This window comes from Cajanus cajan, chromosome 5 (assembly GCF_000230855.2).
Source record: "Cajanus cajan strain Asha chromosome 5, NIPB_CcT2T_4, whole genome shotgun sequence".
In the NCBI taxonomy this organism is placed as follows: Eukaryota; Viridiplantae; Streptophyta; class Magnoliopsida; order Fabales; family Fabaceae; genus Cajanus; species Cajanus cajan.
In genome coordinates this window covers 64,200,532-64,227,857 of record NC_138521.1, presented here as the reverse complement: position 1 = coordinate 64,227,857, position 27,326 = coordinate 64,200,532, and the positions used below count along the sequence as shown (strand labels likewise).

The 27,326-nt window shown below is 30.6% G+C and overlaps 2 protein-coding genes across 4 annotated transcripts; one reads left to right on the top strand and one right to left on the bottom strand.

Annotated features, from left to right (window-relative positions):
• The first annotated feature begins 12,594 nt into the window (after window positions 1-12,594).
• LOC109810164 (BTB/POZ domain-containing protein At2g24240) lies at window positions 12,595-14,659 on the top strand. Its single transcript, XM_020373557.3, has one exon. It carries the CDS (start codon window positions 13,099-13,101, stop codon window positions 14,425-14,427), a length of 1,329 nt encoding a protein of 442 aa, XP_020229146.1. The 5' UTR covers window positions 12,595-13,098; the 3' UTR covers window positions 14,428-14,659.
• A 637-nt stretch (window positions 14,660-15,296) lies between these two features.
• On the bottom strand, window positions 15,297-22,464 carry FAD6 (fatty acid desaturase 6). Of its 3 annotated transcripts, none has more exons than XR_002240716.3 (11): window positions 22,308-22,464; window positions 22,166-22,220; window positions 21,631-21,869; window positions 21,084-21,227; window positions 20,776-20,927; window positions 19,416-19,538; window positions 19,067-19,244; window positions 16,746-16,864; window positions 16,352-16,466; window positions 15,805-16,017; window positions 15,297-15,721 (listed from the first exon to the last, which is right to left on the bottom strand). XR_002240716.3 is itself a non-coding variant. In XM_020373558.3 (10 exons), exons 1-10 carry the CDS (start codon window positions 22,344-22,346, stop codon window positions 15,856-15,858), a joined length of 1,326 nt encoding a protein of 441 aa, XP_020229147.1. In that variant the 5' UTR covers window positions 22,347-22,464; the 3' UTR covers window positions 15,297-15,855. The 3 variants fall into 3 exon arrangements, 1 of the variants encoding a protein (XP_020229147.1); XR_002240717.3 differs by having other exon boundaries at window positions 15,297-15,705; XM_020373558.3 differs by having other exon boundaries at window positions 15,297-16,017.
• Window positions 22,465-27,326: the final 4,862 nt, after the last annotated feature.

Here is a 27,326-nt window from a genome sequence, read left to right as displayed (position 1 = left end):
TGTACTATTTTTAAAAAAGTAAAGTAAGCCTTTTTCTTTACGCTATCAAGAAAGCTCAATTTGAGATTAGTTGTTTTTTCTTAAAGGACTTTTGTGAAGTTATTAACTTAAATTGACATACAGGTTAACAAAATGATTTGAATTCAAATTATAAAAATGCAAAAAATTCAAGTTATAAGAGTATGTCCACCTGTTTAATATTAGTATAATGGCTGAACTCACAAACAAAGCAGACAAAAGATACTCTTTAATAATAATAATAATAATTAAAAAAAACTTTTATGAAACTTTTAGTACGAAAGTTAAATATAACAAGCTTCAAAACATGTGTTACGATAAGAATTTCCTATAGGAGAACAAAAATATCCTAATTAAACAATCATTTCAATGATGTTTTGCAAATAATATTTATGATATTAATTAAGAAAATTTAAATTTAATTATAAATATTAAAATATTTAAGTCAATATTTTGTTGAGTAATATTTTGAAAGAAATAAAAATTTATTTAGGTGAAATTTAATAATATTAAACTACATTAAAAAAATACTCAAAAAGTATTATATATCGAAATACTCAGTAAAATAATAAACACTTTACACTGTTATATTTAATATTTTTTTTTATAAAAAATATAATTAACAATAAAAAAACGGAAAAATTTAAAATAAGAAAAAACGATATTGCAAAAGGAAAAATTGTTTATGATCATTTTTGAAAAGTAATATTAATAAAATGAATTTACGTCTCCTTATAAAATGAGAAATAATTAATTCACTTGTATATTATATTTTTGTTATATTATTAATTAATGTAAAATTTCTAACATATCCACTCACTTACATTGAAGACTAAATATATTAGGTGCCAAGTTTGTAAAATTATATATTTACGAATAATTTGATAACAACTTGATCATATGTGACATGATAATTTTAATAATAAAAAAATAATAATACATTTCTTAAAAAATATATTTATAAACATATTTATTGAATGATAAAAATATATTAATTTTTCAAAAAATAGTTTATGAAAGTATATTTTATTTTAGGCTTAAATATGTTTTTAGTCCCTCAAATTTAAGATAAATTTGTTTTTGGTCCCTCAAATTTAAAACTGTTGTTTTTAATCCCTGTAATTTTTAAAAATCTTATTTTAGTCCCTTAGGTCACCAATAACATATTTGAAAGTGATTAATTAAGATAATTATGCAATATCAATCGGATTAAATGTGATATTTTCACTAATAGAGACACCAATAGGTAGATTTTATGCAATAATGTTTGATAAATTTCTTTACAAAATTTGAATATAAGGACTAAAATAAGATTTTTTGAAATTATAGGGACTAAAAATAACAATTTTAAATTTGAGGGACCAAAAACAGATTTACCTTAAATTTAAGGGACTAAAAACATATTTAAGCCTTTATTTTACTTTCTTAGAAAATGTTTTTACTCTTTTAAAAAGTATTTTTTGGAAGTATACTTTTACTTCTCCAAAAAGTATATTTCATAAATATAACATATATACCATACCTTTTGGAAGAACATAAATATATTTTTAGAAAGTAATTTTTAGAAGACTATTTATACCATTTCAGTTGGAAAAAAAAGTATTTAGAGAACTGAATAATTAAAAGAGAGAGAGAATATTCATGTGTATCATTAATAGGTGAAGATGTATTTAACAAAAAGCCTTTTTAGAACATCTAAAAGAATGAAGACAACTCATAATTTTTGGGCCCAGTTTTGGTAATGGGCTTGAATAGGTATATCCGGTCCGTAACACTAGTAATTCGGCTTTTATGCCAATGTAAATCTTAACGAAAAGTTATCATTTGAATTCTTCCATGTAACATGATTATTTCTTCCTTTTAATTAGTGGGGTTGTGTCTGAATACCTTTTCCTATTATGTATAAAAAGTTAAACAAAAACGAATTGTTTAGCTAATTCTTCTTAAATTACTTCCTGAGTCTTAACTATTTAAATACTTGTCTAACTTGAAAGAATATTGTAACATACAATTACATGATTTGCGTTTGTTTTCTTCAGTCAGCATGAACATTTAAACCATATATATTTATAAAAAAAAAGTTTTATAGTGGAATATATATAAATATCCAAATTTTGCCACAAAAAAAAAGAGAGAAAAGAATGAGAATGTACCAACAATAAAATTATATAAAACGTAAAGAAGAGTACACCAACAATAATTACATTTATCAAGTCCTCACATGTAAAATACAACCATGAATTAGTGTATTTTTTTCTTTTTCTAATCTTTGAGACTCTTTCTCCTTTTCTCTTCTTCTCTTTGTATGTATCCTTTCTACAAGAAAGTTTATTTGTAATCATATATATATATATATATATATATATATATATATATATATATATTGGTCGCTATATTTCATTAGTGAATTATAACTACGGTAAATTCTTAGATGGACTATCAAACCAAGTGTTGTATGGGTACACCATGAACAATTACCACTAGATGCATCTAAGCTTATTGTTTACTAATGCACCTTATCACACTGGATTAAAATTTCGAATTTTTTACTGAATATTTTTTTTTTAAATTACCAAAAAAAAAACACGTGTTACGGAGCACTGATGGAGCTGTTGTCAATTTCGGAACGGGCTGTTTTGAAATCAGAACGGCCCGTTCTAAATGAAAAAATAACACATGAATAATGCACCAGAACGGGCCGTTCCAGAAGGAAAAAAAAACACGTGATGACTGAACTAGAACGGGCCGTTCCGAAATCAGAACGGCACGTTCCAGATTCAAAAATGACATATCATTACTTAAACCAGAACGACCCGTTCTAACTCATATTTGACATAAGCACTTTTTTTTAAACAAAATAATATTTTTTTTCATTCTACTAAATTATATTTAAAATTTAAGTATAGTTTTTCAACTGATAATATTTTTCTATTAGAATTAGAGGTTTATATTAATTATATGTGTAAATTTCTAATTATAATTAGAAAATAACACCAAACAAAATTTTCTATTATAAATATAATTCTCTCTCATATAAATTATTGCAAAAATTTGTTAGTTTTACTTTTATATCTCGATATTTTCCTCTTAAAAAATGATGTTACCAAATATTTTTGAATTTGTTTTACATTAGTTTAATTGCTTTTAAGGTGCATAGACTTTCGTGGTTTTGTTGTCAATGCTACAAACATTAGGCGTTGATTAAATGTCACCTAGTGTGCGGAGAGATACTCATTTTCTGTTTGGATTTACATTGGGTGCTAATGTATGTGGCGTTAAATATAAATTAGACAAAAGCCTTCTGCCTAATTAGCATACACGAGAGAATAGGAGACTCTTTGCCACAATCACATCAAGCATCCTATGAATGAAGCCCAAAACTAGGCCTAATAAGCTTAAAACCCAAAAAGTCTCATATTAAGGCCCATAATACAAGACCAAACAATATAAACTCCTATACTACCAAATATATGAGAAAGATGGTCATCCATGTAAAGCCCAAGTAAAAAGAACCCTAGACCCACCAAACCCATTGGGCTCACTAAGCTCAGAAGCAAACAAAAGCCCAAAGGCCCATGAAGTCCAAAACTAGGCCCAATAAGCTTAAAATCCAAAAAGTCTTATACTAAGGCCCATAATACAAGACCAAACAATATAAATTCCTATGCTACCAAATATATGAGAAAGGTGGTCATCTATATAAAGCCCAAGTAAAGAGAACCTTAGGCCCACCAAATCCATTAGGCTCACTAAGCTCATAAGCAATCAAAAGTCCAAAGGCCCATGAAGCCCAAAACTAGGCCCAATAAGCTTAAAACCCAAAAAGTCTTATACTAAAGCCCATAATACAAGACCAAAACAAAAGCCCAAAGGCCCATGAAGTACAAAACTAGGTTAGTGAGCCCAATGGGTTTGGTGGGCCAAAGGTTCTCTTTACTTGGGCTTTACGTAGATGACCACCTTTCTCATATATTTGGTAGTATAGGAGTTTATATTGTTTGGTCTTGTATTATGGGCCTTAGTATAAGACTTTTTGGGTTTTATGCTTATTGGGCCTAGTTTTGGGCTTCATGGGCCTTTGGACTTTTGATTGCTTTTGAGCTTAGTGAGCCCAATGGGTTTGGTGGGCCTAAGGTTCTCTTTACTTGGACTTTACATAGATGACCACCTTTCTCATATATTTGGTAGTATAGGAGTTTATATTGTTTGGTCTTGTATTATGGGCCTTAGTATAAGACTTTTTGGATTTTAAGCTTATTGGGCCTAGTTTTGGGCTTCATGGGCCTTTGGACTTTTGATTACTTTTGAGCTTAGTGAGCCCAATGGGTTTGGTGGGCCTAAGGTTTTCTTTACTTGGGCTTTACATAGATGACCACCTTTCGCATATATTTGGTAGTATAGGAGTTTATATTGTTTGGTCTTGTATTATGGGCCTTAGTATAAGACTTTTTGGATTTTAAGCTTATTGGGCCTAGTTTTGGGCTTCATGGGCCTTTGGACTTTTGATTGCTTTTGAGCTTAGTGAGCCCAATAGGTTTGATGGGCCTAAGGTTCTCTTTACTTGGGCTTTACATAGATGACCACCTTTCTCATATATTTGGTAGTATAGGAGTTTATATTGTTTGATCTTGTATTATGGGCCTTAGTATAAGACTTTTTGGGTTTTAAGCTTATTGGGTCTAATTTTGGGCTTCATGGGCCTTTGGACTTTTGATTGCTTTTGAGCTTAGTGAGCCAAATGGGTTTGATGGGCCTAAGGTTTTCTTTACTTAGGCTTTACATAGATGACCACCTTTCTCATATATTTGGTAGTATAAGAGTTTATATTGTTTGGTCTTGTATTATGGGCCTTAGTATAAGACTTTTTGGGTTTTAAGCTTATTGGGCCTAATTTTGGGCTTCATGGGCCTTTGGACTTTTAATTGCTTTTGAGCTTAGTGAGCCCAACGGGTTTGATGGGCCTAAGGTTCTCTTTACTTGGGCTTTACATAGATGACCACCTTTCTCATATATTTGGTCGTATAGAAGTTTATATTGTTTGGTCTTGTATTATGGGCCTAAGTATAAGACTTTTTGGGTTTTAAGCTTATTGGGCCTAGCTTTGGGCTTCACGGGCCTTTGACTTTTGATTACTTTTGAGCTTAGTGAGCCTGATGGGTTTGGTGGGCCTAAGGTTCTCTTTACTTGGGCTTTATATAGATGACCACCTTTCTCATATATTTGGTAGTATAGGAATTTATATTGTTTGGTCTTGTATTATGGGCCTTAGTATAAGACTTTTTGGATTTTAAGCTTATTGGGCCTAGTTTTGGACTTCAAGGGCCTTTGAGCTTTTGTTTGCTTTTGAGCTTAGTGAGCCCAACGAGTTTGATGGGCCTAAGGTTCTCTTTACTTGGGCTTTACATGGATGACCACCTTTCTCATATATTTGGTAGTATAGGAGTTTATATTGTTTGGTCTTGTATTATGGGCCTTAGTATAAGACTTTTTGAGTTTTAAGCTTATTGGGCCTAGTTTTGGACTTCATGGACCTTTGGACTTTTAATTGCTTTTGAGCTTAGTGAGCCCAATGGGTTTGATGGGCCTAAAGTTCTCTTTACTTGAGTTTTACATAGATGACCACCTTTCTCATATATTTGGTAGTAAAAGAGTTTATATTGTTTGGTATTGTATTATGGGCCTTAGTATATGACTTTTTGGGTTTTAAGCTTATTGGACCTAATTTTGGGCTTCTTGGACCTTTAGACTTTTGATTGCTTTTGAGCTTAGTGAGCCCAATGGGTTTGGTGGGCCTAAGGTTCTCTTTACTTGGGCTTTAGTATAGGAGTTTATATTGTTTGGTCTTGTATTATGGGCCTAAGTATAAGACTTTTTGGGTTTTAAGTTTATTGGGCCTAACTTTGGACTTCATGGGCCTTCAGACTTTTGATTGCTTTTGAGCTTAGTGAGCCCAATGGGTTTGATGGGCCTGAGGTTTTCTTTACTTGGACTTTACATAGATGACCACCTTTCTAATATATTTGTTTGGTCTTGTATTATGGGCCTTAGTATAAGACTTTTTGGGTTTTAAGTTTATTAGGCCTAGTTTTGGCCTTTATTCATAGGATGCTTGATGTCATTGAGGAAGGGGCTTCATATATCGCTCAATTGAAAAACTATACTTAAATTTTAAATGTAATTTAGTAGAATGAAAAAAATAATAATTTTGCTTAAAAAAAAAGTGCTTATGTCAAATATGTAGTCAGAACTCAGAACAACCCGTTCTGGTTTAAGTAATCATATGTGATTTTATATCTGGAACGGGCCGTTCTGATTTCGGAACGGTCCGTTCTGGTGTAGTCATCACGTGTTTTTTTTTCTTCTAGAACGATCCGTTCTGGTGCATTATTCCTGTGTTATTTTTTCATCTAGAACGAGCCGTTCTGGTTTCAGAACGGCCCGTTCCGAAAGTGACAGCAGATGCGTCAGTCATCGTAATACGTGTTTTTTTTTGGGTAATTTAAAAAAAAAAATTCAGTAAAAAATTTAGAAATTTTATCCTATGTGTGAAGGTGTACAATATATTCTTACTCACTAAATCACAATCTCAACCATTCATTGTTTTTAATATTATATCTATGGTGATTTTAGATGCACCACCCATAGACCACTTGTCTAACTTCACTAACAGAGACATAACCTATAACTACATAACAAAAGAGTATTAGCAATCAACATAAAATACCTATTACATGAGGGAAAAGTTACTCTTAATATTTAACTTATACCATTGTTCATTAACCACATTTAGATTTTTGTCCACCTCCCCTTGTTAGTCTAATTCAGACAAGGAGTTAATGTTGTTCCATGCCGACAACATCACATGACTTTTGCATAAATCATAGAAATAAGCACCTCATTACAACCTCTTACACTTCGAGGTATGGTTGACTTTCCCAATTATTAAACGAAATTATAAAGCCTTTCTGTCCAACATTTAACCATAACCATGACTTCAACTTAAAGCCTTCCACAATCCTTGCAACATTCGGTTGTCCTTCCTTAAAAATTATATCATTTTGATGTAGCCAAATTGAGCATCTACATGTTAACCAAATATCAGAGCATGTTTTTCCCATCCCTACGTCCTTTCATGCATCAGAAATGCTCCAATAGACCATGCTTAATCAAATTGATCATATGTAGAGAGAGAGGAGTGGTCTATTTATTTTAACAATAAATTTTTGTAAACTTACTTTATTCAAATTAATGAAACAAAATATTAAATGATTTTTAATTTTTAAAAATTTGTAAACTTAATCTATGCATTAAAATTTTTTAATTTAATAATTATATCGTTAAAATTTGATGTAAAACATAACTTACTGAATATAGTAAGTCCATAAAGACTTACTCTTAGAGTGGATATCTCCTCATTAAGAACTTTTACTTTAACAATTCTTAATGCATATATTAAGTTTATAAATATTAAAAAAATTAAAAATTATTTAATATTTTATTTTATTTATTAAATTAATAGATAATCTTAACAACAATTTATATGTTGATTTGATTGATGAAATAAAATATTAATTAAGTCATTTCAATTTAAATTTTTTTTATAAACTTAATCTATGTATTAAATTTTTTTAATTTAATTATTAGATCATTTAAATTTAATATAAAATATAAATTATTAAGTGAAATAAGTCTATATAGACTAATCTTTTGAATAAGTGAAATCCTCCTCATATAAATTATTAAGTGAAATAAGTCTATAGAGAAAGAGAGTTCAAACGACACCGGTGTAACTTTTACTAAGTGTTACATCGCTCAATAACTTTAAATTAAATGAAAATTTTGTAAATATAACCGTTAGATTCAAAATTCATATCACTTTATATGTGTATATCAAATATTGTTAAAATTAGACAACTTGAGGGTAATCAAAATGTTCATATTTTAGTATATTTTGAAATAAATATATTATGTCAATTTTGTTTTATAAGAATGAAGTATCAAATCATCTTGGATTAATATAAAATTTTGTATATATGATCTAAGAATAAAGAACTTTCAATCTAACAGTTGGATTTACAAAGTTCACATTTAATTTAAAGTTATTGAACGGTGTAACACTTAATAAAAGTTACACTGGTATCGTTTGAACCCTCCTCATATATATATATATATATATATATATATATATATATATATATATATATATATATATATAATTTTCGCATGAAAAATTTCCACAATATAAAACGCAAGTAATTTGCATCCATATAAAATCTAATTCATTCTACCATACATTCTAAATTACGAAATTAATCACCGAAACCATAGTATGGTGATTAATCACCTATAGCTTCATTGGAAGTAAAGGTAGGGAGGTTTAATAATACTTCCCTAGTTCAAACAATAAAAAAATATATATGTCAACGAAAACACGATCATGGCATGTGGTCTCTACATAAGAAACAATGTGTGATGTAATTAAATAATTAAATCATATGTATATAATACAGTGCTTATGAAATTAAACAAGTCTATTAATAGATCCCTATAGCGTAGCTTAAGTGGTAGCTAACAGAACACCAGCTAAATGGGCGAGAGTTCAAACTTGCCATCCCTAATCTCCCTCTCCATTCTTCCACTCCCACCCCCTAGTGCTCAACAAAAGTCATCTGTATGCAGATAAGCATATTGCTCTCATATAAAAACTTTGTTATTAGGTAACTTGTAAATAATTCTATGAGTTATTTGAACCTTTAGATTTGTAGTGAGATTATGACTCAATTCACCTAAAACATGTGTGACAAAATAAAAAGTGAAGCACAAAATAGGAGAATTCACATGAAATAAGTTTATTTTCTTTTTCATCATATATATATATAAATGTAAAAAAAATCCGTATTTATATATAAAATTCGCAACAAATAATAAATGAATAATATTAATTTAAATGGATATATCCATATCCGATAATAAATAGGAATGATATTAAGATATATATTTTACGTATACCCGTTATAATATATTTTCTTAATATATTATATAATATATATAAGTAATTGTGAATGTGTATGACTTTAAGTTTTTATTAATTTTGTTGCTATTGATAATTTTTCGAAATATAACAATTATAATAAATCGTTACAGACGACCCATTGTCTTACTTTTTTTATGAGATCGATCAAAGTGTCAAACCTATTTTTAATTAGGAGATTAGACAAATCCAACCTATTTTTATGGCAAATCGAACTAATCCCGTTTACCATACTAACTATAGGGATCTCATCCGTATAAAATACATCAACCTAGCAAATTAATATGATCTGTCCAAATAAAGCACCGCCTACTTCCAGAGATTTAGATAATAAACATGAAACAAGGTGAAAGGAGGTGGAAGTCCTTGGCACATGTAAAGACACAATTGCTTATTAAGAAAGTTGTACCTAATTATTTTTGTTCCAATAATTGAGAAAGTCGTAGGTACATCGCCTAAATGTCCTTACCCAATTGCCATGGCGTTACCTACAACAAGAAAAGGTACACAGAAGAAAAGGTCATAAAAGGAAAAAATAACCCATGTTCATCTAACTCTACTGTCAACAATACTCACGATCTGTTGTAACTACGGTAGAAAAAAAACAAGTTCTTATGCAAATATCACTGGCATGTACGAAAAGAATAAACACTAAGACGATGGCACGGTCAGGATATCAAGGGATATTGAATAATCTTGCAAATACAACGAAAATGCATAATTTTATATGATAATTAATTAATTTGTAAAATTTACATTCTTAATAATATAATCGGTTATTCATATAAAAAAAACTATTTCTATACTAATTAATACTAGCAGTAAGATAGACATGGTCGTATCTGGGTGTCTTATTTATTTACTTTTTAGGTAAGATGTTAGTTGATGATATATATGTAGAATATATATATATATATATATATATATATATATATATATATATATATATATATATATATTTAACAATGTCTAAATATATTACTCATTTATCGAGAGTGAATTAACTGATATTCAGTGAGATTGGTGCAGATTGAGTTTTATGGGTAAAATTCTTAAACTTTGCACCAAACAAGTGTATTATTATTATCAATGGATCCTATTTATCGAGACCATGATGGAGCAAATTATAGCAATTTGACTGATGGTGAAGAATGAAGATGAATAAATGCACCACGCACTTTGACTGAACAATTAACTCGTACTCACCTTAGTATCATGCATTGCTTGCGGCAGATATAATGGAACTAGATAATTTGTTAGACAAATTGCATTGTTAACACTCAGTGCTTGATTTGAAATGTTTGATCGTACCCACCAAAATTAAGTATGATAAGACGAAGATAAACTATATGATGACTTTGAGTTTAAGAAAAATTCCAATCATGTAATGTCTTTTTTAAGCTTCGTAACTATAGAGCCAATCCTAAGTTTAATTATCCAAAACTCTGCTCTGAAGCATTCGGTGTCATCCTCATTCCACTCTCCTATCTCAAAAGTTAAAAAGGAAAAGAAGATTGTGACCATCACATTGCCACCAAACGTTGTCACTTGTCAAAGAAAAAACTACGTGTAACTAGCTCAATGCATGATTTGAAAAGGATTAATGTAAGGTAATTTATAGATCATGGTGGCCTTTTGATTAATAGTTGTTTGCTATATATATATATATATATATATATATATATATATATATATATATATATATATATATATATATATATATATTATCATTATCATATCTAACAATTATAAACCACTCGGTGTGGTTCGGTGAAAAGAAATAGCTAACAATTATAAATAGTGAACTACGAATAGTACAAAAACTTACTTGTATAGATTCTAATTTGAAATATTCTCACAATAAATATCATCTTAGAGTAAGATCCACCGTGCCATGTTTATTCTCATATTGAAACGTCACTGAAAATGGAATGGAAAAAGGCTCAAGACCTACCAAACCCTCTTCTCCACAAGGGAAGGTTTTTTTTCTTCTTCCCTAATACTATTTAAATTATTCCTTTTTATTAGAAATATATAAAATTAGTCCTTGAAATTATGAATACAAGTATCACTTCAGTTCCCAAAATTATTATGCACAAGTCATTTCAAGCTTTGAGACGATCATCAAATGATAATTATAAGAATTAAAGTATTTTATAATTTAAAAATTAAAGTGGTCAATACTTTTACTCTTTGAACTTATTTAATATATTGTTTTTAAAATTTTCAAATAGAAATTGGAACGTATTGACTACTTCAAAAGCACCGAGAAGTGTCCATTACTCAATTATCTTATGTAAAATACTACTCAAGTGTGAAAGTTTTGTCGTCCACGGCCCGCTACGAGTTGAAGAGGTGGGCCAGGGCATAAGGAAAAAGCTGAGTAATTCAAGGCCTAAAAGACTCTGTAAAAGCCCTCGAGCTTCACAACTTGTTCCTTCGATTGAATCGAGTGGCACACAATGAGTTTTCATTTTATCTTCCTAAATAAATAAAATACTACTCTTATTAGGAAAAAAGATTGAGACTTATCTTATCACGAAAGGAAAAAAAGGAAAAATGAATGTTCACTTCACAAATGATGACGCTAACACTTATCTGTTTATCCATCGTGAATACATGATTATCATTTATCATTCCAATTCCAGTCAATTGGAATACCCTTTTTGGTGAGCTTATTTTTTATTGTGAAAATTGGCACTTCAACATCACACACACACATAGAGTAGTGTCGTTTCGCCTACATTCATTAGAGCGTTTAGGTTTGGAAGAACCCATTGAAGTGAAGTAAAGAATGACAAGGATATATTACTAGTCAAAATTGACCCAATTAGTTACAACATTCAAAGAGTAAACAGAATAAGTTGCTCTTAAAATCTGAGTCCCCCCTCTTATTAATTCTGAGTTATAAAAAATCTCATCAATTTTGAAATTGAAAGTTTCATGAGACGCGCTTTCTATCTAAACCTCCAATCCCGCGCACGAAAGTTGACTTAGTAAGAACAACGGAGAGGAGCCAACTACTTTAAATATCTATTTAACAAAGGGGGTTTGATCATCTGCTACCGAGCGTACTTTGTTCCTACCATTCATATTTCATTACAACCGTTTGATGTCATTCGGAGAATGATGGTGTGTGATTCATTGGACCCCATCATAGATTTTTAGTTTGCATAAATCAATCTATAAAAAAATTTATACCAACAATAATCACATTAAGAAAAACTACTTTAAAATTTGTGATTTACACTATAATTTATTTTGTTTTTTTACTTGAGATTGAATAAAAATTAAAGTGTACTGTTAAGAAAGACACAAATATATATATATAAGTTAATTACCTATATATTGTCAAAGTTTTTTACATGAACAATTAATCATATCTTTTAAATTATTTTATTTTATTAAATAAATAACTGATATAATATTACTAAAAAAAAATATGATTGATTGCAAGTAGAATAAAATTTTCATTGAGGTGATTAACTCAATATATATATTTATAAAAGAAAAAGGAAAGACAAATATATGCCCCGCAGCCAAAGGAAGAACAAGGACGAGGGGACAAAAGGGGAAAAAGAGAGAGCAAAGAAAACAGAGAGAGAGAAAGAAGAAAAACAGAGTGACTTAGAGGGAGAGATGAAACCAAGTCAATTCAGTTTTGAATTCCAACCACTCCACCCATCTTGATTCCTCTTTGTTTCACCAAATCCCACAGTTTTAAAACCCTATTTTTAAAAGCCATCTCTCTCTCTCACAATACAATAAACCATCCATGTCTAGTTTTCCCACAATCTCATCATTGTCGCGTTGCTTAATCTCTATCCTCTGATCCTAACGCACACACCCTCCCCCTTTGCTTCAATTCCAATCCTCCAACCATAATCATTCCCCTCTCTCCAACAACAAAACAAAAATCCATTCCTATTTATTCAGTACCCATTCTGCGACAGTCACACCTCTGCTTCCGTGTTCATCCAATTCAACCCCGGAGAGGCGTTGAATTGAACCCCATCAGGAAAAGTCACAAACTTGGGAGGAACAAAATCATGGGGGTTCAGAAAGACAGAGTGAAATTCAACGTGGGAGGCAGGGTGATGGAAACAACATCCACAACACTCGCCAATGCAGGGCGCAATTCAATGTTCGGGGCAATGTTCGACGAGAATTGGAACCTGATAACAAACACCGAGAGCGAGAGGTTCATCGATCGCAACCCGGATTGCTTCGGGGTTCTCCTCGATCTGCTCCGAACCGGCGAACTCCACGTCCCACCCAACATCCCCGAGAAGCTCTTGTACAGGGAGGCCCTCTACTACGGTCTCTTGGACCACGTGCGCGCCGCCAAGTGGGGCCCGTTCGACGGTAACAGATTAAGGTTGTCATGCTCTATGCAGGGCCAGGCACCGGGTGATGGGACAGCCATACGGGCTGGCCCTGATGGTGGATGTTGTGTCGCACATGGCAGCATGGTTCATGTGTATGATTGGATGTTAGAAGAACACCCTCCTCTTAATCTTGATTACCAGAGGGTTAATGATGTTGGTTGGGTTGACTCCGACAACGTTGTAATTGGAGTCAGCGAGCGTCTTGGGAGGGGTGATGGTGGGATGGGGTTGTTCAGTTCTCATACTGGGGAGCTTAGGTATAAGTTTCATGTCTGTCATGAGAATCAGGTTAAGAGTTACACTGCTGGGGCTTTGAGTTTTAGTTCGGACTATAAGATTTTTTCTAGTTGTAAAGGGAGGAGTAATGAATATGGGGTTGGGGTTTGGGACCAGGTTACTGGGAAGCAGATTGATTTTTTCTACGAGCCTTTGGGGTGGTCTCTTGGGGATGCTGATAAGCTTCAGTGGTTGGAAGGGAGCAACTGTTTGTTGGTTGCTACTATGTTTCCTAGGAAGGACAACTGTTACATTAGTCTTCTGGATTTCAGGGAGAAGAGGATGGTGTGGTGTTGGTCTGATGTGGGGGCTCCTTTTGCCGTGGATGAGAAACGGGTGAGGGATGCCATTGCCATGGAGGACAATAGTTCCATTTGTGTGGTCAATGAGTTTGAGGATTTGGGGTTTATGGATTTGAGGAGTTCTGCTGCCACCAGCATAAGGTGGAGCTCAAGGAGTAGGTTGATGAAGGGGAAGATGCCGGAGGAACCTTGTTACCCCAAATTGGCACTGCATGCGGGGCAGCTTTTTTCCTCCATGAATGATTGCATTTCGGTGTTCTGTGGTCCTGAGTGGGTTTTGACTTCAAGGCTCAGACGGAGCTATGGTGGTTCCATTTGTGATTTTTCCATCGGAGGGGATAGACTTTTTGCGCTTCATAGTGAGGAGAATGTGTTTGATATATGGGAGACTCCGACACCACCAATTATATGATTTGTTTAGTTTAAGGTTACTTCTTAGTTTGCTAAATACCAGACTGCTTCTGGTTTTCTAGATAGTGTACTGTTGAGTCTTAAAACTTGTATATACGAGATTGAGTAGTTTGTATGACTTGGCAGTTGGCATACATGTAGGTTTACCTATACTGAAGGTGCATGTAATAGGGTATGTGCATATCTACAGAAGAAAGATAATATATGGTTTGCTTATTTTCTGTTTTTTGTGACTCAGATTTCATACATCACTTCAGATCTCCTGCAGATTCTAAGTTCGAACCAGCCACCTTTTATTTTCTCTCTCCCTCTCTTTTCTTTTTTAAAGGACACACCCTCTTTCTTAGTACTCTTTTTTGACTTTTTTCTTTCACAACTAACTTGGCGGTTTAAATGTGGTAAAGTGACTTCACAAACCTTAAAAAAGATGAAGGGAATAATATTAATATCAAGTGAAGTCCCTTCGCATGTGTGAGCAGTTGCGAGTTGTAACTGCTGCAGCTTATGGATTAGCTTTGAATAGAATCGTTTCAGGTAAAGTGTCACTGGTGGCGTGAGTAGAGTGGTTTGCTGCTTTTAGGTCACTTTCCTTTCCCAATAAATAGTATACATAAATAACCCATCAACTCCTTTGGCTGCATCAAATCCATAAAAATTTCACATTAATCCCAAAGTTGTTAGATAGTACAACTATCTGAGGTTTAATCCCAAAGTTGTTAGATAGTACTACTATCTATGAGGTTAATGGACGATAGATCACCAACCAGACAATCTTTTTTTTGTCGAAGTTCTAAATATTAATTTAATCAAACTTAAACATTAGAATTTAGCAGATAAGAGAAGAAAAAAAAAAACACAAAAGACAAGATCGATTGGGTTCTTTCGCGGAGAAAGACTTGTGTTTATGATTTAGAGGCTCGTTCCACACTAAGTTTGCAAACAATTATGGTTGAATATGGACTTTACATTAGGTGAGAAAGAGATTGTATAACTTATATTTCATCAATATACTAAAAAAGGAGGGCCAGCAATAATAACAAAACATTGTCAGTACGGTATAAGTCAGTAAGCTCAAACCGCTGTGCCACACTCCACGTGTTTTTTTATCCGTCAGACTACTTTATAGTATAATATTCTTCCAACGTGATGACAAGAACCCCACTGTTCAGATTGCCACAACATCTACTTTAACCTAATGAATGCTTCTCGGGGGCTTGGCCTTGGATAATCCGCAAAACTTGGTAACGTGATTACCCTAATACGTGAACTTTCAATTGATCTGCGAGCCATTTTCTCTTTATACGTGATATGAAAAATAGAACCATATTAAACAATGACGAAACTGTAAAAAAAAATAAAAAATGAATGGCATACCAACCTAATTTGATACATAACAAATTTCCTGAGAAAAAAGCCAGCTTGGACCTAATTATGCATAATCAGGCATAGCTTCCTTCAAAAATGTAATTGGACGAGAATCTTCAGGGGCAAGTTCGTCGAAGGCAACATAATTTTGCCCCTTATCGTACACATGACACACTGTCATGATTGTCTTCATCAATCTCCAATTCCAACTAGCCTCATTCAGATGCTGTCGATCCAACACAAGCAAAACACGATAAAAAATAATTAGCAAAAATGATATTTTCTTTTAAAGATTTTAAACATACGGGATTAGAGACAAATGTACTATTGGAATAAACAAAACTTGCAAATCTTTAATTTGGACTACATATACAATAAATTTCAGTGGTAAAACAAATAATCTAAAAATTTCATTTATTTTAAAAGAGGAAGAGAGAAGGCATTATTTGTTATTTATGATATCAATGCTGGTAATATACTTTTAATGCGAAGAATCGAACAGTGACCCTCATTCCAATACAGGAACAAGCAGAAAAAGATCAATGCATTTTTTATCTCACCTTTCCCCAATTTTCTTGCAGAGACTTATGGGCTGCTCTTAAATTATAGCTTGGTATCTTCGGGGATATGTGGTGTGGGATATGGACATTAATATCATGACATAGGATCTCGATCCTGTTAAGGAAATAAAAAGGTCAATAAATAGCAGTTACCCAATCCTCATGCTATCAAGTTAATTTTGCAAACCATTTTAAGACAAAATGGCAAGATGGATAAATTATTAAATATTATTCACAGAATCAAAGATCGGTCAATGTCATTTTCTAATAAGCAATGAAATAAAAAGAATTCAACAGTAACTCATCAATTATGCAATATACTCCATCTCCATGTGTAAATTTGTTGGCAAGAAAAACGTACATTGCAATGAAAGGAGCAAAAATAATCCATTACCAATTAGGGTAATCACAATGAACAGTTCCATTAAGTTGTGCTTGCGCAGCATTCCACTCTTCTGAGTATCTGAATGGTATATGCGGGGCAGTATGATGTACCATGGTAAAAGTACTCATCTGTGATGGCCAGCAAAATAACATCACTTAGATACTGCAACTCTTGCTATAACTTTAAGTTCTAAAGGCACATGGCAAGAGTATTAAACTACTAAATATTAATAATTCAACACGATTGTAATACATGGTAACTACCAAAAACCTGTTAAAAGATTTGGAAAAAAAAAAAAAAGGCAAGCGTGATACTTTAACTAGAGGTGCAAATAAGGTTGGAACTATCTAGCAAAACTTCAGCCTGATCTTCGCCTATAACTATCATAAGCTATTTTTGGGGCACCGCCTAAACTTTTTGTAGAAGCATAAAAGACTGACTGAAAACCAACTCAAAAGCCTACATTACATGAAGGCCTTAAAATGGCCAAGAAACTAAAAGTTTTAAGTTAAAAACTGATATAACTTTTTATAATATTATAATTTATCTAAAATTAACAAATTATATAAGCATTATAAATTATTAAATCATGTTCAAATAATAAATAAATAGACCATTTTGTTAAGAAAATGGTCTTTATTAAAAAAGCCCAAACCTTATCCTATGTAGTTAAATAAATAAGCATCTTAAAAACCTAAGCCTAGTTTGTTTGCTAAATAGGCTCTTAATAAGTAAGATATTCCAAACCCTAGCTTTTATAAAGATTATATTTAAATAAGAGATTTTAAATTTAAAAAATAAAATTGCCATACCTTTATTAAAGTTGAAAACAGTGCTTTCTCATAACATAAAATTCATCCACGATCAAATCATTGTAAAAATTTTCATTGAAGGGAAGTTGATTTTATACTTTGGCTACTAATAACATATTATCATTCCTTTGCCTTGAGTTGTTTAATGCCTTTTATTATTATTATTATTTTTTTTGTCTTAGTGGCCAAGTGTCCAAAATTTCCATTGGGCCTTAACTAATTTCAGTTGAGCTAAGGGAAACCAAGCTCCTTAAGACCTAAGGGAAACCAAGCTCCTTTTTTTTTTTTTGGAGTAAAATAATAGATAGATGATGACACCCCCATGACTACCAGACAGAAAGCCAATGACATGTTAGGAATCCTCAAATTAAACATCATTGTTCACTTAGTGGTTAGCCGAAACTTAATAGGGCCTAATTTAACCTAGGACTTTACTTTCCGAACTAAGGGTCAGCATTGACTCATAAGAGGAATTTCACCTTTGTGCTAAGGGATCTCATTGAATAAGTATATCTACTAAAGTAGGATTTTATGGTCGCAGGAGGTGTTGAACTCGTGTTATTGGGAAAACAAGTTCAAACTAGATCCTGTACCATTTGTGTCAATCCACGATGGCAACCAAACTCCCTTACACTTGGACCAACAGGCACGGTAAGGTGTTTAAAATTTTGCTATTCTATATGCTCATCAAAGTTTACACTGAAAATCTATCTACTTCATTGATGTGAATATTACAGCCATATTTTAAAAATTCTCCTTTTACTTTATTAACATCTCTTACTAAGAAAAAAAAAACTCATTTAATCAATAGCCCAATCAATTACATGCAAACTTAGTAACTTGACTTTACAAGCCATTTTTCATTTACATAAAGTAATACTAGGTACAATATAATAGAATATATAAGTGTAGAGCCATGGTTAGGGGGGCAGACCCCTACTTGATCCCTCCATCAATCCTAGCTATAAGTCTATAACCATTACATTGACCTCAGTTTTCTGGCAGCATACAATCTCATGCAACCAGGGATAGTTAGGTATGTTTTTCAGTCTCTAAACATAAGGTTATGAGTTGTTTTATATCTGCATTAAAGCTTGACATTAACTGCTAACTAACACCTATACAACAACAAAAACTTAATCCCACTAAGTGAGATCAATTAATAGATCATAAGACACCATTGTACTCAATTTATAATCTATCGTGAGTGATCCATGTTTGAGATTCAACAAGTTTTACATTGGCTATTGAAGGTCTAACACTACCCTCCTCCTTTACCTGGGTTGGGAGTTGGGACCAACAATAAGACCATAGATGGAGTTTGTTAACAAGCAACAATGCAAAACATAATCAAAAGTTTAACCCAATGCCTGATTATTAAAAATGGCTTCAACAATGCCCTGACTAAATATGTGCCGAGACATTACTACCCATCCAAACAAAAAGAAAGAAACAAACACTTTAAAGTCAATGGTGATGATGAACAGAGTATGAATTACAAGATAGAAGTGAAATTACCCAAAAGTGATAGCCCAACCATGGCATCAACCAGAATTTTATCCATCCCATGATTCCAGTCTTGTAAATAATTAATGGCCATCCAATTGCTATAAAGGCAAAAACACAAGCTAAGCTTATCTTCACCCGTGGTACTTCATTTGGTCTGAACTTCTTCAAATCAAAGTGCCACATCAACCTGTGTTAGGAATTGGATGCACCTCCATATCAAGATTCGATATAAAATAAAGGTAATAAAATATGAAATCAAGGCTGTTTAAGCTAATGAAGCAGTTGTTGAGGAACTGTATAAAGATATTTTAAGGCATAGTTGACCTTAATTAATAAATGATTCCTTTAAATGCCATACCAGTGAGCTATGGACATCCAACATCGAAAAGGACCATATCCATATATTATTGCTTTCCTCAAAGGTGGAGAAGATTCAAACTCATCCTTCAAAACAGGGTGCCAAGCAGTATCTTCATACAACCTGCATCATTAGAAATGACATACAGTTGAAAGTAATAAAAAAGTGAAGCTACTGATTCTGTGTGTAAGAGAGAGACTGCTAAACTAAAATTAGCATACTGAATTATGAATTTTTTACTGTGAGCATTATACTTTTTGGGCCAGAATTATGGTACAAGACATAAGCAACACAGGGTTTCTCCCTTACAAGGAGTCTCCTTCTGCATATAGCAATCTGTAAAACTACCAAATAAATATAACCATCCCAAAACCCATACATAAAATGCATCACACGTTAACTATCAAAGCAATCTATAACTATCTAGATAACTGCATAAAGACAGAAATACTACACAAAAATAACAATTTAGATGCATAGCTACCTAAATAGCTGCCTAAAGCCACAATTGCTACACAAACACTAATAATTGAGGTCTTAATCTCAGTTTGCTAATCCCAACTCGCATAAACTTTACAGAGTCTATCTCTATCAGAGACTACGAAGTTTCATATATATGTGTGTGTGTGTGTGTCTGCTTCATGCAAATAAATACAGGATTTCCCCATAGCATGGATGTTACCATTATGTCTCATACAATGTGATAGGTTCTCGAACACAAGCCCAAATATACAAGGCCTACTTAGAATAACCTTATGTGGGAAATGCAACAGGAGGTAAGAGTTAGTTAAAGGGAGACCAACCGGAGGTAATGAATTCTGTTATGTACGCAGGGAAAGGAGAAGGAAAGCTGTGATGAGTTTGTATTTTTTTCAATTTGGGGAGTCTAGAGTGTATACTCTGACTTGGGCAAAGAGGGAACATTTTCTTCTGAGGATCTTTTGCTCTGGGATTACAAGGGTTTATCTTGTAATACTTCTTACATTTTCAATCAAAAATACATTTGCCCGTTTATCCTAATGAGGTTCCTATCACAATGCATCATGCATGTTGTATATATGCTGCACTTTATCCTTTCAGTATTAGTGCCACCTGACTTTGAGTACATGCGGGACAGAGAATGTAAATGTATGTTGGAAAAATAACTATATTGTACAACAGAATGACACATTATCCCACTATCAATTATAAGCAGCAAATCTTTTGTTCCTTGGCTAATCTGCTCAAACATAAATTTAAAAGGGTGGATTTGAGAACAAAAAAACTAGTTTTGCACTTCATATTGAATAGAAATATTAGCCAGTCGCTCTAGACTATACATTTTGATGCTACACAATAGAAGGATACACAAACTGCTTACATGTTTGTTTTAGCATGATGCCTGTCATGCTTAAATCGCCATGGCTCATATGGATAAATCAGTGGCATAAAGGCCAGATTTCCGACAACATCTTCTACCAATTTGTTAGATGAAAATGATTTGTGAGCACAATCATGTCCTATAACAAAGAACTGTATGGCAAAAAAGGAAAAGAGGATTACAAAACTTAAAATAAGAAGTTGGCCAAGATCTTTATGGAGAAAAAAGTTGTCGAGGGAAAGGTCTGAGAAGGATCTGGGATACTAGTAAGAAATAATCATAAGGAAAAATGTATGTAGTGAACTAACCCCAGTTATTGCAGTCCCTGTCCATGCCCAAGCCAAAGGAAGAAGATACCAGGGAGCTTTGGAAATCATTAAGAGCCCCATTGCATAAGAAGTGACAGATATCAAAACAGATTTCCATGCTTTCACATCATCAATCTCAAAGACCTTCAAAAAATGTAAAAATGAATAATATACATCCGGATCCATCACTATATATAAACAAAAATTGTACCGTCAACGTTGTGGAACACAAAAGGAAGACAAATCGTTTACTTTTTTTAGTACAATTTTAAGGGGGTGGAAAGTGGACATAAGAGATGGAAGAACCATATACAATGATACATACACTGACGCTTTATCTTTCTCATAATGTACTGTCGTCATTGATGCTTTATTATAAACTTACATGCCAAAATGATATTAGGAATATTTTCTCAATACTCTTGTGCAATCAAAACACACTAAAATATTTTAACCTCATAGAAAAGGTTTAACACAAAAGTCCTGTTCAGTGATGATGCTATAAAACATGACATTGATCTAATTAATAATTATAAAAGAAAAGTACCTTTTTAGGAAGGGAATTGATGACATCCTTCAAAGTAACATCATCCGGAAGATGTTCTCCAATTTGCCTGAAACCATAGTTTTCAGCTAGTTCTTTTCTGTACTCGGCACTTTCAACTGGAGCTGGCTGTACCGGAATTGCCACAGCCCGTACGACAGTAACCTTATTCCTAGTAACAAAATTCCTTTGACGCCTGAACCCTTTCCGGATAAGCCCATCCCGGTTTAGATTAATTATCCCTGTGGCAGCAGAATCACAACTAATTACTTCTAAACCATATCATTCATTTTTTCATGACCATTAAAAGTAAAAGTATAAAACTTAGCTGCACTACCATAGATACCGTTAGTATTGTTCAACAATCATAATTAGAATTTTAACTTGGCATTACGCATTGACGTTTAATAGAATCCTTTGTTTAACAAACTCCAATTATGATTGGACTATTTATGTTACTTAATCTAAGTTTTTATCGAAAGTTAAATGCAATTGGGAAGTAATAAAATGAAAGCAGTGAAGTAAGGTGCATACATACCGGGGGAGTACGGGGCAGCGATGTCTCTCTTGAGAAGTGGTTTCTGATAAGAGCCCTGAAAAATGAAAGCATGATAATTAAGAGTAAACACTAAGAATTAACATAGAGTTGGTTGAAATGAAGAGGGATAGGAATGGAAAACCTTGAATAGGAGTAATGAATCTGCGAGCGTGCATGCCATCGTGATTGGGCTCTGTGGGATAGAATTGAAAGAGATAACGCTTTTTTCGTTTCTATTTTCCCTTTAGGGAAAGGGCCTTGGATGGCAATGTGATTTATATGTGGGAGCAAGTGGTCGTTTCGCTGTGGGGCCCACCAAATGTGGACTGGGTTTAATAGACCCTCGAAGCCGCATGAATTGGACGGTGTCGTTCCTTCTCCGTCCACTACACTGCTGCACGAAAAATAAGATAATCTAATAAATTTATACACGAAAAATATTTATCATTTTTATTATAGTTATAGATTATGATAAACATATAAAAATAATTTTTCTTTTATAAATAAATAGAGGAAAAGAAAGGAATGAAGTAATCCTATAAATTAAAGTTAAAGCCTTTCACGCCATATTTTGTGTATGAATCCGCTAGCTCTTAATTATACCAACACTTTTTTTAGCAGTCAAAAGAAAATTATACCGATTGAATAAAATCGTTTGCCATGTTTTACATAATTACATTGCAAAAGTCCATGTGTTTGGTTGGCTTCCATAATATAAATCTCGTTCTAGGAAATACCGGATAACGCAGTGTGTTGACCAGCCGTAAAGGTCGTGACTACTGACTGGTCTACCCATTACATGTTTCACATGGGTATTGCTATATTTAGATGACAAATTAATTTTTATAGTAGCATATAAATATTTTTTATAAAACTTTTTATATTCTCCATCAACAAAAAAAATATTATAGATATGAACTTTTATATAATTATTAAGAAAAAATAATTTTTTATAAATATAATTCACATAATATTTCAAAATTAACAATCAAATAATTAATTTGTATTCACGGTATTAACCAAATATTATTATTTTAATATAAACATAAATCGAGTTTGAAACTATCCAATCAACTCTTCGTGTTATAGGACAGACCTTACTGTCAATGAATAAGAAATTTAGTTGGAAAAATAAGTTTAAGCACAATATTATTATTATTATATATATATATATAATGTTAATTTTCATATATATGAACTTGTTAACAGTGCATTTAAAAAATAATTATTTAATTAAAAGTTATTGAATGATGTAATAATTATACTAGTATAATTTTATTCTTCACACTAGCAAACCAATATATATATATATATATATATATATATATAATTAAAGATAGAATAGTCTCATAATTATTTTTCCTGTTCAAAATTATATAGTCCAGATTCATTTTTTAGAAAATTTTCGGCCTTTTAAAATTCAAATGTTGCCTATTAAATATAAAACAAGTTAATTAATTTATCTATATCTATACTTATTATAAAATATAGACGATATTTATGATATTTACTTTTATGTTATGAAAAAGTTAAAGGAAATAACTACTTTTTGAGAAACCACCTATTATATTTATATTTTTTATTTATAATTTTTTAAATTAAGAAGCGCAAAATATTTTTTCCCTACTAATATTATTAAAGGTAAAATATATTTTTTTAGATATTTTTCTCATTCAAAAACTATATAATTTGGACCCATTATTTTTTAAAAACTTTTCAACCTTTTGAAATTCACTATTAATTGTAAAACAAATTAATTAGCATTTAATGAATTGAATTACGTCAATTAAACACAAATAATTGTGATTCAAATATTACATGCATTTAATATGTTGATCACATTTTTTATAATAATTCAATTTTTTATTAAAGATTATTTTTATATCTATATCCATACCTATCTAAATATTTTTCTAGAACTACATAATCATGGCCCACTTTTTTAAATAAAGTTTTATAATCTTTTAAAATTCAAACATTTTTTATTAATTAACATTTAATAAATTGAATCATGTCAATTAAGTATATAGATAATTGTCCTTTAACCATTACATATATTTAATATATTAATCACAATTCTTAACATTTCAATTTTGCTATAAAACACTTTTATATATTATTAAAGGTAAAATAGTCTTATAAATATTTTTCATGCTCAAAATTATATGCCTAATTTAAAAAAAAATCAACCTTTTAAAATTCAAACTTTCAATTAATTTTTTAAAAATATAATTAACGTTTAATAAATTGAACAAGGTCAATTACAAACAAATAATCTTTCATTGAAAAATTAAAATATTGTAATAAATATGATTAATCTTTCAAATGCATGAAAGGTTAAATGACAGATATCTTTTTTTATAATGCATATAATAATGAAATAATGGTTATTTTATCTCCGTACAATGACAGTAGCGAATAAAAAATTTACTAATAATTTTTTTTAACTCTCACACAATTTTATTAAAAATAATTCTGATGACATGAATAAAAGTTATCTTATATTTCTATCTCCCTATCTATATATATTATTAAAATTAAAATAATCTCCTAGATTTTTTTTTTCAAAACTACATAGGCCAAATTTGCTTTTTTAAATAAACTTTTCAGCCTTTTAAAGTTTAAATGCTTCCCATTAATTATAAAACAAATTAATATATCTATATATTATCTATATATAAATTTTTAGTATTTTAAAATTCAATCATTTTCAATTAATTATAAAACAAATTAATTAACATTTAATAAATTGAATTATATTAATTAAGCGCATAAATAATCTTTCATACAAAAATTAAAATATTATAAGAAATATAAGTAATATATTAAATGCATGCAATGGTTAAATGATATTTTTTTAATTTAATTATACATTTAAATTCAAATTTAGAATTGATGTATGAAATAATTTATTTTGATTAATTTCTTAAATGCATATAATAGTGAAATAATTGTTATTTTATCTTTGCACACTAATAATAAAGAATAACAAAATTACTAATAATTTTTTTTTGTAATTATCTCACAATTTTATTAAAAGTAATTGTCACAACATGAATAGGTTATATTATATTTATATCTATATATTATTAAGAGTAAAATAGTCTCTTAGATATTTTTTCGCTCAAAATTATATAGTCTGAGTCCACATTTTTTTTTTACTTTTCAACCTTTTAAAATTCAAATGTTTCTTATTAAATGTTAAATAATTTAATACGCATTTGATTAATTGAATTGTATTAATTAGGTACATAAATAATTTTTTGTAAAAAAATTGAAATATTATAAGAATGGTTAATTCACTTCTTTCTTTCTTTTCCTATATTTCTTTAATGACATTAGGTAATTAATACAAACCTCTGCAAAGTTTACTTTATCTTCACTCTCTTCCATGTTCTTTTTCTCAATCACCTCTTCACTCACCTATCAATTTTATTATGCTCTATTAGCATACCTTAATGCACAATACTTATGTGTTTATTTAGTTTTCTTTTTTGTATTTTATACAATTTTCTTGTCGTTGAAAACTTGGGTGAATTTCATTCAAACAAATTAAAAAAATATAGTAAGTTTCACAACTCATTCCTCTTTTTTATATTTTTCTATCAACATTTCAATGAGTTAATTTATGTTGATTTAAAAGGTTCATTTTTCTTACATCAATTATTTAAGTGTTAAGTTGATTGTATAGAGAAATAAAATTTTGAAACATTGGAGGAGAAAAACTTTAATACTAACTTGGAAATATGTTTTTTTTTCAATACATTTCACAATAAAGTATCATTCTTTTTATTTATAAAATTGTTTGTAGATGTTTCCTTGAAACATCATTGAGAATAAAATAATATTTTAACGTTATAGTATAAAAAGTTTGAGGTAAGTTGTAAATATATGATGAATTATATTTTTTTCTCTTTTTTTTTTCTCCTACATTTCTTTAAGGACACTAAATAATTTTTATTGGACCTCTACAAAATATTATTCATCCTTACTTCCTTTTAAATTCATATCACCTCTCACCTTTTCACTCATCTATCAATTTTTTTCCCATTCATACTCACACTCTATAACATACATGAATGCACACCGCTAATTAACTTTTATTGTATTTTTTTAAGGGGATAGAAGCTTATCATGAAAAATTATTGTAAATAATTATTTAAGTTTTGTTGTGAAAAGGTATTAGGTAAAATTATAAAAATAATATATATGTACTTTGATAAAATATTACTTGTACTCTTATAAAATTGTGAGGCAATTCTTTAAATGTCATTTTCTTATACCTATTTTTATGTATTTCCTATTTTGTTTTGATAATATTTTTCACATGACTCCTATCCATTAAAAAATGACCAAAGGTATAAGGAAGAAAAATAAGTAGTTGGATGACAAACACAACATCCATTTGAGAAATCATTAACTATTTTTTATTTACATGCGCATATTTATAATTTGCTATGTGTATGCAAATAAATAATTTAATGGTAAATTAAAATATAATATTCCTTAATTAAATATTGAACTTTGAGACTAAATAACAACACTTAAATTTTTTTTGTTTTTGTAAAGGAAATGAATTAGGATAACATTTAACGGTGACAATTTTATATCCTTCGAGTCATTTCATTTTAATTAGTCAAATGTGTGTCAAAAATATTTTAAATGCGTTACACATGGAGGTTTATCTTAAATAGTAATTTAAAATTGATGTTATAAAATGATTATTTTTTCTATTATTAATATTAATTTGTTTGAGAGGTAAGAGTTTAGCATTTTTTTTAATGAAATGGCTCCATTTAATTTTGTTTTCTTATATATATATATATATATATATATATATATATATTTCTTCAGACGTAAAAATAAATGAAATATTTTATTTAATATATACTGATATTAATGTTTTCAATTTTTTTAAATAGAGTTATGGCAAATATGAAAAGTTAAATTATTTATAAAAAAAAACTTCATAATTAAAGGTTGTGCAAAATATAATATTATTATTAATATGTATATTGATTATAAAATAATCGGGTCAAAAAATTAAACTCATTATTGTATATATCAATTATCTCAAATATCATATGCATTAGTTATAATAAGGTCAATAAATATATTAAACTCATTACTGGATAAATTGATTTATGAATTCTTTATAATT